Source organism: Xylona heveae, assembly GCF_001619985.1.
Source record: "Xylona heveae TC161 unplaced genomic scaffold L228scaffold_6, whole genome shotgun sequence".
Lineage (NCBI taxonomy): Eukaryota > Fungi > Ascomycota > Xylonomycetes > Xylonales > Xylonaceae > Xylona > Xylona heveae.
The window spans coordinates 349,627-364,489 of NW_017264198.1; the positions used below are offsets into that span (position 1 = coordinate 349,627).

General features: G+C 49.7%; 4 protein-coding genes across 4 annotated transcripts; 1 reads left to right on the top strand and 3 right to left on the bottom strand.

Annotated features, from left to right (window-relative positions):
• The first annotated feature begins 714 nt into the window (after positions 1 to 714).
• On the top strand, positions 715 to 2,549 carry L228DRAFT_283264 (Maf-domain-containing protein). Its single transcript, XM_018336101.1, has 3 exons — positions 715 to 1,110; positions 1,258 to 1,639; positions 1,869 to 2,549. The coding sequence occupies exons 1-3, from the start codon at positions 889 to 891 to the stop codon at positions 2,108 to 2,110; spliced, it is 846 nt and encodes a 281-aa protein (XP_018187632.1). The 5' UTR covers positions 715 to 888; the 3' UTR covers positions 2,111 to 2,549.
• A 76-nt stretch (positions 2,550 to 2,625) lies between these two features.
• Positions 2,626 to 5,015, bottom strand: L228DRAFT_247693 (amidase signature enzyme). The gene is made up of 3 exons (XM_018332706.1): positions 4,600 to 5,015; positions 3,923 to 4,506; positions 2,626 to 3,849 (listed from the first exon to the last, which is right to left on the bottom strand). The coding sequence occupies exons 1-3, from the start codon at positions 4,752 to 4,754 to the stop codon at positions 2,768 to 2,770; spliced, it is 1,821 nt and encodes a 606-aa protein (XP_018187633.1). The 5' UTR covers positions 4,755 to 5,015; the 3' UTR covers positions 2,626 to 2,767.
• A 353-nt stretch (positions 5,016 to 5,368) lies between these two features.
• On the bottom strand, positions 5,369 to 7,152 carry L228DRAFT_247694 (hypothetical protein). The gene is made up of 3 exons (XM_018332707.1): positions 6,662 to 7,152; positions 6,296 to 6,421; positions 5,369 to 6,169 (listed from the first exon to the last, which is right to left on the bottom strand). Exons 1-3 carry the CDS (start codon positions 6,909 to 6,911, stop codon positions 5,637 to 5,639), a joined length of 909 nt encoding a protein of 302 aa, XP_018187634.1. The 5' UTR covers positions 6,912 to 7,152; the 3' UTR covers positions 5,369 to 5,636.
• A 1,301-nt stretch (positions 7,153 to 8,453) lies between these two features.
• Positions 8,454 to 10,798, bottom strand: L228DRAFT_145982 (hypothetical protein). The gene is made up of 3 exons (XM_018329225.1): positions 10,256 to 10,798; positions 9,032 to 10,139; positions 8,454 to 8,964 (listed from the first exon to the last, which is right to left on the bottom strand). The coding sequence occupies exons 1-3, from the start codon at positions 10,627 to 10,629 to the stop codon at positions 8,650 to 8,652; spliced, it is 1,797 nt and encodes a 598-aa protein (XP_018187635.1). The 5' UTR covers positions 10,630 to 10,798; the 3' UTR covers positions 8,454 to 8,649.
• Positions 10,799 to 14,863: the final 4,065 nt, after the last annotated feature.

A 14,863-nucleotide genomic window follows, 5' to 3' on the forward strand; every position in this document is an offset into this window, starting at 1 on the left:
AATAGATATTTCTGTCATGGGGTCTAGAGGGTTATACTAGATACCTGTCTTATTTACAGGAAGCATGCTTGATCAAAGCCTTCACAATAGAAAATATATACTATTTTTAGTCTCAAATACATAAAAATTAAGAAAATTATCTATAAAACTGACCAAAAATATTCAAAATTCCTTGTATGTATATATCTACCCCTAGAGAATCAGTATGCCTAATTTCAAGTTAAAACAACAAGTGTTTGTTGAGATATCAATTTCATAAAAATTGCCTATTTGTATGGGATATCTGCCTGTTCGGGTCGCTTGGGTGTTCGGGTCGCTTGGGAATTACGTTAGTTTCGCCCCTTCGCCCCATCGTTTTACCGCGGGCCGCGGTTGATAGTCGAGGCGCTTTTATAATGATCAGTGATCAGTGAGTACAGTAACATAGTGCCTGGCGATCTGATAATGCTGGCAGATGCCAAAGTTCATCCGATGAATTGAGATGTAGGGATCTGAGCTACATTTTCCGAAAATTTCCCGTCATTCGAATCCTTGTAAAAATAGCCCCATTGTCGCCATCTACCGCAGTATTTTCCCTTGTGTTTCTTGCAATGCACATCACGCCCCCTTAGAGCACCGTAGTAAATACCCCCCACCAAACCGCGTCAGCCACACGTGGCTGGATCTCCCCCTAGCATGAGCCACTTACCATCCGTCATGAAACCCCCCGAATTACGCACATGGCCACCCAGGTATAGGAGATAACCACACACACTCTTACCCACAATACAATAATCAACAACCGGGCCCAGCATTTTCATTACCAGGAGCCAGCCCCAAACCTCAATTGAGATTCCGTTGTCCTTTTTTCCTTTTTGCACAGCAAAACCTTGCGGACTAGTCTGGACAATGACAGACGCAAAATACGAAAAAGCGCCTCAAGATGCGCCTCCCAGCTACGAGACGTCCGAGCAACAGGCCACACGACCGGCAATACCGCCGCCAGGTGCTCCCCTCAAGGGTCCCCTCCGCGCTCCGTTTCCCTTGGATATTCCTGAATTGAATTTCCTGCGGGACAAGCGGGTGATACTAGCTTCAGCGTCGCCGCGGCGGAAGATGCTACTCGCACAAGTGAGCCCACCCTCCCCCGTTCTATCCATATATCCTTTTTCGAGATCAATTGCATACAATGCCAATAAACAACTCTGATGCAACGGAACAAGCCAATTCATTACAACAACATTGACTGACCATGGGCAAAAAAACCCGGCGGAATAGATAGGCTTGCACAATCTCGACATAGTTCCCTCTACGGTCCCCGAGAACCTCCCCAAGTCGCTGTCTCCCTTTGAATATGTCCGGGCAACGGCCACGCAGAAGGCGATGACGGTATACACGCAGGAAATCAACAACGCAGAGCGGGGCGAGCCCGCGCTCGTCTTGGCTGCCGACACGGTTGTCGTGGGCCATCTGGGCGACATTTTCGAAAAGCCGCGCAGCGAGCGGGAGCATATCGATATGCTCAAAGGACTGCGGGATTTCGGCGAACACAAGGTCTACACGGCTGTGGTGGCCATGGCGCCGTTAGAAAGCGCGAGAGATCCGGGATATGCATTGGAGACTGCAGTGGAAGAGACGACTGTGAAGTTTTCAAAGGATGGTTCGTTTCCCTCCTTTTTTTAATTATTAATTTGTTTTTGTTCTTGTTTTTTAATTTTTCATTCTTTCTTATTCCTTTTGTCATTTCATTTATATCCATTTCATCCCAATTATCTCGACGACTCCTTTCAGTACTTTCTCTCTCTTTTTTTTTACGCGTTCGACGTGATTCACAATGACATTAAATCCATGTCATCCCATTTACTAACGAACCATATCGTAATGTACAGTCAGCGACGACCTCATCCTCGCATACGTCCGCACACGCGAAGGCGCCGACAAAGCCGGCGGCTACGGGATCCAAGGGATCGGCTCTATCCTCGTCGAGCGGATAGACGGCACATTTGACAATGTGGTCGGTCTGCCGCTCCGCGCGACGCTCAATTTGATCCGCGACGTCCTCAAATCCGACGAGGAACTTCAAGACGAAGCCGCCGAAGCGGAAAATGACGACGAGCTCGTCGACTTGTAAACCTACTTTATCTCTCCTTACCTCACTCTACCTTCATTTCATTCCGCTTCGGTTCTCACTTTAGTTCAGTACAAGTGTTCTCAAGGTGGTGGTGGCGTTGGGGGGTGGGAGAGAGGGGGGGGAGGGGTGGGTAGGAAAGGAAGGAAAATAAGCAGAAGTGATCATTTTGTTCTCACAGTTCACTGTGGGTGCGTAACTGAGGTAAGTAGAAGATACATTTTGTGTTTTGTGAGGGGAAAGCTTTATATAGCAGACGCATGTGGCTGGTCCACGTTGCTCTCTTGATATGAAATAAAGAATTTTGCAAGACTGGTTGTACCTACCTACAAGCCCAAAAGAAGCTTTGGCCTGATTCTAGGTATCTAAAACGGCATTACGTTTATATAGAGAAGGAAATACAATGAGGGAATCCAAAACCAGAAGGACTTTCGTCTCCACGTTATTAGACTGAAGTTTTAAAAATATACTGCGAGCGTAACGGCCATATCAGTGATTGTTGGAATTGTTGGACAACAGCTCCAATGATTTTTTATTAAGATTGCCTCTCTACATAAATTAAGTTTTCATATCCCGTATCCCATCCAAAAAAAAAAAAAATGAAAAAGAAAAGAAAAAACATGCAGATAAGGTACCTTAGTGATTTAATACATAGACATGCTATGACGTAGCTTGGGACGCCCTTTCAAAAACATCAACCCACGTAGCGGGCTGATTCTGTCCGCCTGGTAGCTTCGAATGAAGATAGTTCTCCAGGTGTTTCCCACACTCAATCAGAGCGTCTTCGGCGCCCCACTCCGCTGTGACCATGATGCCAATGGGTATCTGGCCCTCGCCCTTGAGCGGACGAGCGTATCCGACTGGGGCGCTGAGGCTGGGCAGACCGGTGAAATTAGCCAGCCAGACGTACTCCATGTTGCGCATGGACATGTTTCCGTCGCTGACGCCGTGCTTGAGATCGCCGGGGCCGCCAGAGATGTGCCAGCCCGGGTTGGGCGTGGTGGGCGTGACGATGAGCAGGCCAGGGTGCGTCTGGAAGAGATGAGCCAGATGCTCCATGATCAGGCAGCGGAGTTTCTGCGCCTGCAAAAAGTCAATAGCGGGGGTCTTGGAGCCGACGCTGATGAGGACTTTGTTCGGCGCAGTCAGGCCCTTGACGTTGCCCTTGATGACGGATGCGATCTCTGACAGAATGGTCATGGCATGTGCCAGTTGGCCTTCGGGCAGATAGGGAATGGAGATGTCAATGACTTGGTAGCCGAGCTCTTTCTCCAGGAACTGCACGGCGGCGGAGCAAGCTTCGCGGACTTCTGGTTCAGCACGTGAGTACCAGTCCTTGCAGATACCGATGGTCTTCTTGCTCTGGTTCTGCTGCGCCTGGCTCGAGTGGCCTGCGGCAGGGAAAAGCGCCGACGATGGGTTTCCGGAGTCTGGAGTCGCCAGGACGCGGTATGCGATTTCCAGGTCGGCCATGCAGTTGGCTAGGGGGCCTGCCACGCCGGTAGACGCGGCAAGGCTGGGAGTTGGTCGGATGGACACTCGTCCATGTGAGGGTTTTAGACCGTAGATGCCGCAGTAGTTGGCGGGGATACGGATGCTACCTCCACCATCGGCACCGAGTGCGAAGGGAACCAACCCCGCACTGATTGCATAGGCGGTGCCGCCAGAGGAGCCGCCGGTATAGTAATGATTGTTGTGCGGATTCAATGGCGTGCCTTTGATCGGGTTGTTATTTGTAGTGTCTATAATGCCTCGGGTCAGTTTCAGGCGCGCTGGGGGCCCGGGGAGAATCCGGGGTTGGGTAAGAAGACCTACCTAATCCGAGTTCATGCATATTGAGCTTTCCAAGGATTACTACGCCTTGCTCCTCCCATTTCTTGACGCACCAGCTCGTTGCGCCATCTTTATTTGTAAAATCACGCGCCGTTCCGAGGCATTTGGAATAGCCAAACAAGTCTACCTCGTCCTTTACAGCCACCGGTATGCCATCAAGCTGTCCAAGAGGCTTCCCGGCTTTGTATCGCTCTGTTGATTCTTTGGCGGCCTTGAGGACCAGCTCGGTATTTGTTTCCAGGAACGCTGTAGAATGCTCTCCCGGTTTGGGGCCATCACGTCGAATTAAGGGAAGCAGTGCTTCTGCCACGGCAGTTGGCGTGAGCTTGCCCGAAGTGTATGCCTCGTGGAAATCGGCTACCGAGTGATAAATTTTTTTGCTACCCTCTCGTTGCACCGAGCTAAATCCATTGGTTGCAGAGGTATGCAGCTCCGAGGGCTGGCTAATGGGAACGACTGTGGGGTCATACCGGGGTTGGATGGAGTCGAGGATGGCAATGGAGCGCAGAGCGTCGAAGCCAGCGTTGCTCCACAGGTAGTTTTGCACAAAGTTCAATGAAGAGATACTATCAACTAAGACGTCAGCGTCTCTGTGGGGAAACTTGGTTCTAATTCAGACAGGCTCTGAAGAACATGGGGGTGATAGTGTGGGGCAATACGCAATGGCACCTATGCTCAGCGGATAACCTCTGACAACAGGGTTGGACTTTTTGGGGTTGTCATATGGTATCGAAGGGCCGGCCCTGGGCTGAGGATAGTTGTAAAAAGCCGGGGCCGAAGCAGACGTGGACGAGTCCTGGTGAGTGGACGTCATCTGCGCAAGCTGGGGTGCAATCCTTTTACTAAATATGATTTGATCACGAATGAAAAGACTATATAGATAAGGAGAGAAATTGCGAGTCGGATGTAACTTGAGCAACTAGCGGTTCGTCCTGCGTCGCAAAAGGGAGTCGTCAAGCTAAGAAGCAAGCGCTGACTTGCCGAATCACAAGGTCAAAAGTGTATTGCAGATGTTGCTTGTTGTTGGTGTGTATAGCTGTCAACAGCAGCTCCAACGCCGTCATCATTGAGGTTGAGCCGCAACCAGGGTGGAGATGCTAGGGCGAAACTGGACAGTCACTAGTTTTTTTAAGTTTCAGTGCTGCCATTTGCTACTGGGGCGGGTCGAGTTCGGCTTGTTCCTTGGGGAGCGTTGGCATCTCATCCCCACAAAGTTTTACCATTGTCGGTTAATCAGAGCGAGACCAAGTCATTCTTTTAGGTAAATTGGCGCCAAACTTACAGAGGGACTGGCAGCTACGGTAAATGATCTTTTAGTGGAAACCTTGGGCCAAGTGGGTCTTGCTCCCCTCGCCCCGTCCCATCCAAACATCGGTGGGCCCCAGTTACCGAGTCCAACGTTTCTAACTGGAAAGCCAAACTACAGTAGTACCCATATATTGCTCCATTATAGCAAGCATTACTATAGCAAAGCAAAGCAAAAAAACACTCGATAGTAGTATTACCCTGTGTAAAGTGTTATTGATCATTGGCCAATGATTTTTGAAATCACAACAATCAATCCGTTTCATAGCTCAACTCAGCATGCGATTGTATACCAAGCCTTTCATAGCATCACATGCATTTAGGCTCGTCTCGAAACTGATTTTCCGTAGAGAAACTTCATGTTATGGTAAAGTCTTTAACACCTATACTTTCATTCCAGCACATCTGGAACGCCAAAGATCAAAGTTGCTTGATCCATCCAAAGGCCGACTGGCCACGGATGGAGGCTTGGCCACCATTTCGTCACGGATGCAGTTTCCTCTCGGCCCGTTTCCGTAGATATATCATTCTCTTGGGTGTTATGGTCATCATTGATGTGCCGTTTATCTGCTGCAGAGCTCACATTCGTATAATTGACCCACATCAGTCTGGCCTTCTGCGTATAGCCCTCAGGCAAGAGTTTGAACCAGCAATTGGTTCCGCAAAGGATTTCTTCCCCGGGCTTATTGCTTGCTGGCAGAGGAGGTTGCACCAATGTAATATCCATTGGCATATACTTGGTTGAAAAGGGAAACGATGGCAGCCATTGGAATGCTTGTAATGTAGTCGAAAAGAATGGCTCAGTCGCTGCGGTATCAGGTGGGAATATCTCCACTTTTATCGATTTTGGCCCAGATGATCCAGCAGATATATTTGTAAAAGAGAAGCGTGCGAGGTGTTTTGGAATGTTCCAATTGCGGCGTCCTTTAGCGATTAAAAGGATATAATATTAGTTTGCGACAGAAGGAGAATATGTCAATCACCAAACATCTCAGGCTTAGGTGCGACGAACAAACAGAAGCAAATGAAAAGAAAGAATTCCGGACTTACCATTATAAGCCGTATCTTCTTGACTGACATATATCCTGGTGACGCGGAGATTCTTCTGACCCTTCTTTTGACTCTTCAGAGGAACGTCAAAATATCCTGGAACGAGAACCAACTCGTCATATTTGCCTGCAATGACTGATTAATATCTTGACAATTGATCCCCAAACAAAGTAATGTCATTCCAGAAAAAAAAATGCACATTTGATAAAAATAAAAGCAAGCTCCTCCGTTCAATCGAGCTCCCGGGGTATCACACCCTCATTTTCAAGTTACTCTTCATACACCAAATGCCCCATCACAAATATACAAGACACGGACAATAATTTAGGAGACAAAGCATTCGACAGAAACACAAGACATGCATACCAACTGGAGAATCAATGTATCGCAGAATCTGTATCAGACCGAGTCCACCGCGGTAAGAGCCCGCTTTTGCCGGATCAGCAAAGGGAGGCCAAGCCGCTTCTAATGGGGCATACGCTCCAACAGGAGGTACGTCTGATCCATGCGTTCGCGCATAGTAAGGAATCCAATAAACTTCACACTTGCATTTCCACGGCGGTGGAGCTAACGGGACTGGCACAGCCGCGGAAGAACTGTCGGCGGCACTCATCATTGAACGGACTTATCGAGTGTTTGCGTGGCCTCAGTTATCAATTGGAAGTCTGATCCGTGTTCGTCCCTTGATTGTTGATAGACGAGACCGATTGTAGATAAGGGTGGGCGGGGAGAGGGCGACGGGTGGAAGGGGAAACGCTATTAGGGCGAAACAAGGTTTATTGAGGGCGCAACAACTTAAACCACAGCGTTTTTGTTGGATGGTCATCCGAAATCGCTATCAATGGAGCTGATTATGCTCAAAAGAAGGGCGTTGTAAAAGTGTAAGGAGGGGCTTCCAGATGGGAGGGGTTTCGGAGGCCGATGGAGCTGCATCGATTGGTTGAAAAGCGAACAAGTAACTGTGGTGTTGCATGCGTATCCTGGTATCTAGGTAAGTCACCATGAAAGAATCCGACGCATATCGTTTTTGTACCTGCGTCTATATCGCTTGATGTAAAGAGTGGAATCACTTGTAGTATGCACAATCTATTTCACCAAGGTCAGTCATATTGTTCGGAATTTCATTTGATTTGATTCAGGTGAATCTCAGCCCGTCTGTACACTAGAGATGTCAGGATGTCGGGTGGGGACCCCTCGATACAGAGAATGCTGAAACTCTCCTCTACGTAGATTTGAGATCGCTGTCGACTTGACTGTCACTCCGGAAAGTTTCAGGTTGCTGATCCCGGAATGCCATGAAGAAAAGGGAAAGAATGATCGGCAGACAGCTCATACTTATATGGTACGGGACTGGTCGTCGCCAATGAGGTGAACAAGACTTGTTCTGCTTACGTTGCACGCGTGTCTTCCATGTCTGTCACAAGTCCGACACCGTTTGTCTACGGTGGACCCGGAATGCATTTTATCCAATTGATAAAAAGGCGATTTGACGAGCTGAGAGGCACATGCATCGATCTCGATCAACACTGCACTGCCAAGAGCTATAGATTCTTACACCTCTCGGGGAGGCGGTCAAATCAAGGCAACTGTTAAATCAATACGTCATCCAACGATAATGCCCCTGTAATCCCTTCGAAAAGCATGCGTAGGACGAGGCACAATCTCATCTCAATGGACAAAACCCTGTTCATCATGGTTACTTTTTGGGGTTGGTGGGGGGCCGAGGAGGACTGTCCCTGCATGGAAAGTCAATACAACCTTGTCGATCAGTATTCGTGACAAAGAGAGACAATCACAACACTTTGTAGACGATTTTCGCGAGAGCTCACACGCAAAGTAAGAAATATTTGAGAAATTGAGAGATGCATAATACTGTCTGCATAATTTTGAAAGGAACAGACGATGAGAGATATTAAGTGGCGAAGGTGTAAAAAGAAATTTGCTTTTTTCTTGAGTCGACATGAAACATAACAACACTGGTCAAGAAATTAAAGAAAACTCGTCACAAAAAGGTACTCTTTAATTGAGCAGAGAGAAAAACGACAAAACAAATCCGTAAACACATCGACCACTCCTTTAATGAAGCGCCGTTCTGAGGCCCAATACGCCCACCCTGGCGCCAATTAATGCAAGTAGCCAAGTAGAAATTGAGGAAGCAAGTCTTCAAAATCAATAATCCATCAGCATGGGGAAACGTTTTTCTGAACAGCAAAAAGAGTCCAGAGTATAGAAAAACAATTTTGGGGAAATTAGTCAAAGGGCAAAAAAGAGCCCGTCAGGGAGAAAGGAGAAATCAATGACCTAAAGAACGCCGCTATGTCGGATGCAAATACGGTTGGATCATTATGGACAAATCACTGGACCATGTTCTCCTCCCCAATGCCAGCAAGTCCTGCACCTGCCACATTGACATTGACACCTTGCATGCCAAGTGGACTTCCTGCAAGCGCAGCTGCATTAACTTTAAGATCAGGGTGGCAGAGAGGCGCGTGTGCCTTGTGGTATTTGAGACCATTAAGGTTCTTATATCGTTTCCCGCAGACTTCGCATCGGTAAGGCTTCTCCTTCTCCATCCCAAGCGTTCCAGGATATGGAACCGACGTTTCAGGGTTGACAATCGAAAAGGTGCCGTCTGGGTTCTCGTGGAGCTGCTGATTCGTATGACCGTGCTGCAAAAAAAAAAAAAAAAACATTAGTGTCAAAGGAGAGTGAAACACAGAAGCACGAAAATCTTACAGTTTTATGGTACTTGAGCCCGTTTTGATTCTTGTAGGCCTTTTCGCAGCCTACGACTGGGCAACGGAAGGGCTTGATTTCTTCCCCAGGAAGCATGCCCGGAGCCGCGCCGCTGAGACCGGCGAGAAGCTGCTGCTCTCGTATCCGACGTGCAAGTTCACTACCATATTGGGCGCCACCCATTCTGAACTGAGCCAAGTGATGTTGATTACTAAACCCGCCATTAGGGCTGAACAGCCGCTTTGCCGGTTCATCAATGCAGAGATCCAGCATCTCATTACCATTTCCGAAATTATATCCAAACATGCCGTTACCTCCCTGCATCGGATTACCGGCCATTGGCAGATCTCCGGGAAGGCCACCAACGAAATCACTATCAAGTTCAGCTGGTGTACCCGGGACGGACGAGTCTGGTGAGTTTGCTCGCATCGGCTGAGCACCAAAGGTGGGAGTATTGACGGAAGAAACAGTAGGATTGTTCTGGAAGGGAAACCCTGGTGCGCCAGCGGCAGCCGGAGTCGACGGCCGAGATGACTTGAGGCCTTGATGGCTCTGCATCGCATTTGTAATGTTCAGACTGAGGGATGGGACTCGCGAAGAGTTGTTCTGGCCAAACTGCGATTGTTGGGCCTGTTGCGGTTGACCCGACGGTGACGGTGTAGCATCATTGCCATCCACGTCGTCCATCTCCATATCCTCAACAGCATCCAGCTCGTGAGTGACTGTTAACGGCTTTCCAAACCCGTTTTGTGTTTGTTGCCCGTTCACTGGACCTCCAAGAGGCATGCCAGTCGGTGTCGCATGATTTGATTGACCAGGCCGACTCTGCTGATGTGGGTTTGGCGGCTGAAGGTGTTGCGGTGTCTGCCCCCTGTTGATAAGGCCATTCGGTCCTGCACCTTGGCCAGATTGCGAAGGGCGTTGCGATGGGGGCACTTGCTGCGCATGCGCTTCTTCATAATGTTGTAATAAATCGTGCAGTGAGGCTAGCGTAATGCCACAGCATGAGAAATCCCGCATGAAGTTGGCTTCGAGTTTCGGAAGATAAGAGGAGGAGTGGAAAGAGGGTGATTGGTAAGTAAACGGCGAGGTTCCGGCCATGATAATGCTGTTTCAGCAAGCATGGGATCAGCAAAAGGGCCCTTTAAGCAACAAGCATGACGCAGAATCCGACTGTAGCACGGCCCTCGAGAGCCTTCAGATGCATGAGCGAGAGACACTTACTCGTCCCGAATCCAACTACCAACTGAGACACCACCCCAACTCATGCCCCCTACTAAACTCCCCGCTAAGCTTTCTCTTCTAGTTTTATCCCTATTTGCATTGCTCATTGAAATCGGCTTCGCACCGGTACCCCATTGATGCGATCCCATGCCCCCAAGAGATCCAGCGACAGATTCCCGGCGGCCGGCGTTTGATGCGAAATCATGGCTATTAGGGGCACCGATGTTGACGGCCGGGGTCGGACGTGCTTCTCTCGCAGCAGCACCTTGCAACGCCGTCGTCAAATTTGAGGGTTGAGGATTCAAGTTGCTCGGTGAGGAAGAAGAGTTCCTCGTCGGAGTGGCGATGTCGATGGGCGAAGCGGTACCTGCCATGACGGACAGATATCGCCCTGGCGACGGCGGTGGCGGCGACTCGGGAAAGAGAGGGAAAACGGAGCGCTCAAAATCGGGCTCAAGCAGGGTCGAGTCAGGGAGATGAGCGGTATGAGCAAAGCCAAGCTCGGACGACTTCCGAAACCAAGAGGAAAGAGACTCTTCGTTTTCTCTCGAAGATCGACGACCAAAAGGAAAATCCGGCGATTGTGGTGTTCCAATAGGGGTACTTTCGGCAGTGGAACTCCTTCCGAGGTCACTGAGAGGCGAGTATTGCAGAGGAGGGGTCTTCTCGAGTGAATCCAGTTTTTCGGCGTCGGACGGAAAAGTTGGGAAGAATGGAAATGAAGTTGGAGAAAATCACACCGAAGGAGAGAGAGTCCTTTGGGGTTGGCTACTCTTGTCTGACCCGCAGTGGCGGCTCAACGGGTAAATGTGAGGCAGGCGTGGGTAAGCCGGAGATTATTAGTATGTGTGGTCCCCTCGAGGGTAGTGGAGGTGGAGAGTCGCTCTATTATGATCGCGTGGCGACCGGTTATGCAACCGCGAGCGAACGCTGAGCGAACGAGGATGGCGGCAAAAGAAGGGCCCCTCCAAAGGGTTACGGGGCCGAGATGGAGCGAAGAAGGACGCCTGGAATTTCCAGCCCAGCTGAATGGGGAAACCTGTCGCCTGGAACACCAAAGAGTGTCGAGGAGAGACCGAGGGGGACGTTTCCTTGTCGCAATCACCAGGGAACAGGCGCAGGGGAAATTCAAAGACGACAATAATAATAATATGCCGCCTTGCCGAGGGTTTAGTAACGACAGACCGGTGAGTGAGCGACTGAGTGACTGACTGACACTTGGGAAAAAAGTCCGACGAAAACAGCGCTTCGAGCTTTTGGCAAGGAAGACGGGTTCGCTGACCTTTCTCGCAGTAGCGGAAATGCAATGGAAATTACCTGGACCTCAGTTGGTCTGTTTCGCGGGCCTAATTTACCTAATCGCCCAAGTACGAAAGAAGTCCAAATGTTCGCCCGGCCCAAGTGAGATGGGGTCCGGCTTCGGCAAAAGTGGCACCTTAAGAAAGGTCTCGCTGCTCGCCTCCACAAGGCTCGTGATTCGTTCACCTTGGGTCCGACCAAGGTTTATGCGCAACCGGGGGTCAGGCTTCCTAGTTGTCCAGGGGGCCTGTATGATGAATGGCTCGAGGAGCAGCAATAATCAAGGGGGCGTAGAATGGGGAGCAAATGAAACGTCGTTTTTTATCGGACGAGGTTTGCAAATGGCGGAAAGAGAAGCTAAGGTGCAGTTCTGACGGCGTAGCGGAGAGGACAAGTCTTTGCAGTTGGACGAGACGTAGGTAGGTAGGTAGGTAGGTTATATCAGTTGGCAGTTACTGGCAGGTGGCTCATATATGTGCACTCAGCCATCGGGCCCTCTACTCTAAAGATATATCAACAGCCCCAACCTTTCCTAGACCTGATAAATACGTCGACGCTCAGAACGAGAGACACCGTCGAGCGCCCCCTTTGAGCATATGTCGATGTGACTTTCCAAGCGTCTACGGGTTACTCCATGGGCGCCGTCACCAAGAGCGACCGGGGGGGCAACGAACTGGTTGGGATCGGATTGGTGTCGTCTCAGTGGACCATTCAGAAGCAGAGTACGGTAGGAAAGGACAGGATAGCCTTCGACGGCAGTCAAAGAGGGGTGGGCGGGTTATGAACGGAGGCCATCGAGATTAACGGGATGGAGCATAATTCCGCCCCAGCCATCCATCTTGATACACCGTCACCATCATCATAATCAAATCATGGCTATCATATCGATACTCACACAAAACATTCAAAGTGCAATTGACTAGAAACGGGCTGGGGCGCTCCTTTTTTGTTTAATTCAGAAGATTGCCCATTGCAGCATGTTCCCTAGACGCCTTGGTATGACTCAATTGCCGAAAGATGGATGAACATGACTGACCACACTATATCCGGCGACGAAAGTGGGTGCCAGCGTAGAGAAGACTGTGGCATTCTTAGGCGTCACAAGTGTACCTACCTACCATCTTAATCCACCATCTCTGGTCGAAGCCACTTGTTCTCTGACCCAGATTGAGTTCTGATGTCAGGTCCATCACGACTGAGAGAGCGTTTACGTGTTATGGCAGAGACTCCACTTTATTATTCCATCTATCCGACGCCTTATCCTCAGAGGAATAAAGTGCTGTCTCTAGGTACCCGGTACCTGACGCTCGGGACCGAGAGGATGATCATGTCCTCTGCCGCGCACGCACCTCGTCATGATGGGCGATCGACGACCCAAAGTATATGGGTGCACCCCACGGGAGGGCTCGAGGTTTCCGACTAGAGATTCATCTTGTGAAAGTGGGCTTCAAACCTGCCGGCGACTTCTTCGGATTCTCGTCATCGTTGCGGCTTCATCTTTCTGCGCCTCTTGCAACACGGCCGTTGCTACATACTGACGGCTTCTCTACCTTTGGTCTACAGCTAATCCAGTTCGTCGGCGATTAAGCGAGCCATCGTCCCTCGCCACGTTTTTCCCGTCGCTCGCTTGTGGGCTCGAGGAGGGTGTGGTGGTTGCTGCGGACGTCAGGACGTGCTTTTGGCAAGTTCAACATAACTATTTGCACTTGCAAACCGGACCTATTGGGATCGGGCCCCGTATACTCGGTAATTCGTCATTGCGTTCCTTTGTTGATTGTGGTGAGATTTATCCCAAGTTTTTCGAGCGTCTTCATGCTACAGAAAGAGCTCTCGGTTGGACAATGTGTATTGTAAGTGACGGTAGACCTTCGATGGCTTCTCGTCTACCTACGGGGACAGTTGAAGTCCTGTCTGGCACACGTACTGTGCATCTTAAGGCCCCTTGGGTGGCTTGCACAGGACCCACACGCATGAGATAGTCGACCACAACTTGCGACGAAGGCGAGCTCCTTTGGTCCCGTCTAACCTAGAGGAAGCGATGGATGATCTCGTAGATCAGCCTTAGGTCTGTCGCTGGACTGTTTCGTGAGAGTCATCGTTACGACTCCGTCGCCGCCACAGGCCACTGGGCATGTACGAACACTTGAATTGGCAGCGTGAAGCCCGTTCGGCCGCACTCCCTTGGAAATGTCGTTCCGCCGCTAACGCGACGTCCTCCGGCTGATTAGGCCGTAGGGTGGTATCCTTTCGGTATCCCACGCCGCCTTGGTGGGAACGAGGCACACGACGGAGGGTTAACGGATCTAACTTTCAAAGGGTTAGGCGCAGAGTACGTCTACTGCGTACCCTCGACCAACAGTAGCAGAATATAACTATCTTCCCCATGATTTGCCAATGCTCTGGAAACGATGATCCTGCAATGAGGGGATAGGGTAGAGCAAGGAGACCACGCACAGGCATCCAGAAGCCGATCAGATCAACTGCTTCGGAGCACACACTCCGTCTCCGAGGACCTTCTTGTTCGAAACGAAGCATTCGATGCGTCGCCCTCATTGCGACAGTTCGTACGAAATCAAAGGGACTGCGAGTAAAGGGCGACTTGAGCAAAGGCCCGATTCTAGGGCGAAGCGGCATTTACCGCCAAGCATGAACAAGCTAATCCGATTAGAGTACGATCAACGCAACCCTTCCTGAACCCAATTGCCAGCACCCCTCAGTAACACTCCTAGCCGTAATTGGATTGTGCTCCAAATTGCATCCGTATTCCATTTCTACGTGATTGTAATCCATCATGAAATGGCTGCACAACGTTAAAAAGACGTCTGAAATGCTCTCTGTGTCTTATCCGCTTATCTGCGCAACGGATAAGATGTATCTGAGTAAGTACGTACCTCAAGAGCGAGTGGACGGAGAACACGCCGGGGTATACGTCATGGTTGATGCCAAGGCCCCTCGTTGGCTCAAAGCTTAAATGGGAGTGTCTAACCTTGATAAGGATCCAACAAGCGGAAATGGAAAAACACGACTCCGGGTCAAAATATATCATTCTCAACGGACGCCTACTTGTGATTGCACTATTTAGGGCACCTTCTCTACTGAAGAAGATCTATATGCCGTAGTTCATCATACCTATGCAAAACCCAAGATGGAGCAAAGAACTATTATCATTGATCCTGCCGTTGCGTCTGTAGGGAGCGAAAGACTCCATGTTTACAATTTACCAATTCAGCCAGAAGCTGTGCTGGAACGATTGATTTCATTCTCAAGTGGCATGTGCAAGACATGATGGATTATTGCTGGTTCGCTACA

Coding starts and splice junctions, on each gene's coding strand:
- L228DRAFT_247694 (XM_018332707.1), bottom strand. CDS start 6,911: ATGATGAGTGCCGCCGACAGTTCTTCCGCGGCTGTGCCAGTCCCGTTA. Junction 6,422..6,661: donor ATACATTGATTCTCCAGTTG/GTATGCATGTCT, acceptor CAGTCATTGCAG/GCAAATATGACGAGTTGGTT. Junction 6,170..6,295: donor AGAAGATACGGCTTATAATG/GTAAGTCCGGAA, acceptor TAATCGCTAAAG/GACGCCGCAATTGGAACATT.
- L228DRAFT_283264 (XM_018336101.1), top strand. CDS start 889: ATGACAGACGCAAAATACGAAAAAGCGCCTCAAGATGCGCCTCCCAGC. Junction 1,111..1,257: donor GGAAGATGCTACTCGCACAA/GTGAGCCCACCC, acceptor CCGGCGGAATAG/ATAGGCTTGCACAATCTCGA. Junction 1,640..1,868: donor TGTGAAGTTTTCAAAGGATG/GTTCGTTTCCCT, acceptor CGTAATGTACAG/TCAGCGACGACCTCATCCTC.
- L228DRAFT_247693 (XM_018332706.1), bottom strand. CDS start 4,754: ATGACGTCCACTCACCAGGACTCGTCCACGTCTGCTTCGGCCCCGGCT. Junction 4,507..4,599: donor CTGAGCATAGGTGCCATTGC/GTATTGCCCCAC, acceptor CTTAGTTGATAG/TATCTCTTCATTGAACTTTG. Junction 3,850..3,922: donor TATGCATGAACTCGGATTAG/GTAGGTCTTCTT, acceptor GAGGCATTATAG/ACACTACAAATAACAACCCG.
- L228DRAFT_145982 (XM_018329225.1), bottom strand. CDS start 10,629: ATGGCAGGTACCGCTTCGCCCATCGACATCGCCACTCCGACGAGGAAC. Junction 10,140..10,255: donor GGTAGTTGGATTCGGGACGA/GTAAGTGTCTCT, acceptor TTGCTGAAACAG/CATTATCATGGCCGGAACCT. Junction 8,965..9,031: donor GGCTCAAGTACCATAAAACT/GTAAGATTTTCG, acceptor TTTTTTTTGCAG/CACGGTCATACGAATCAGCA.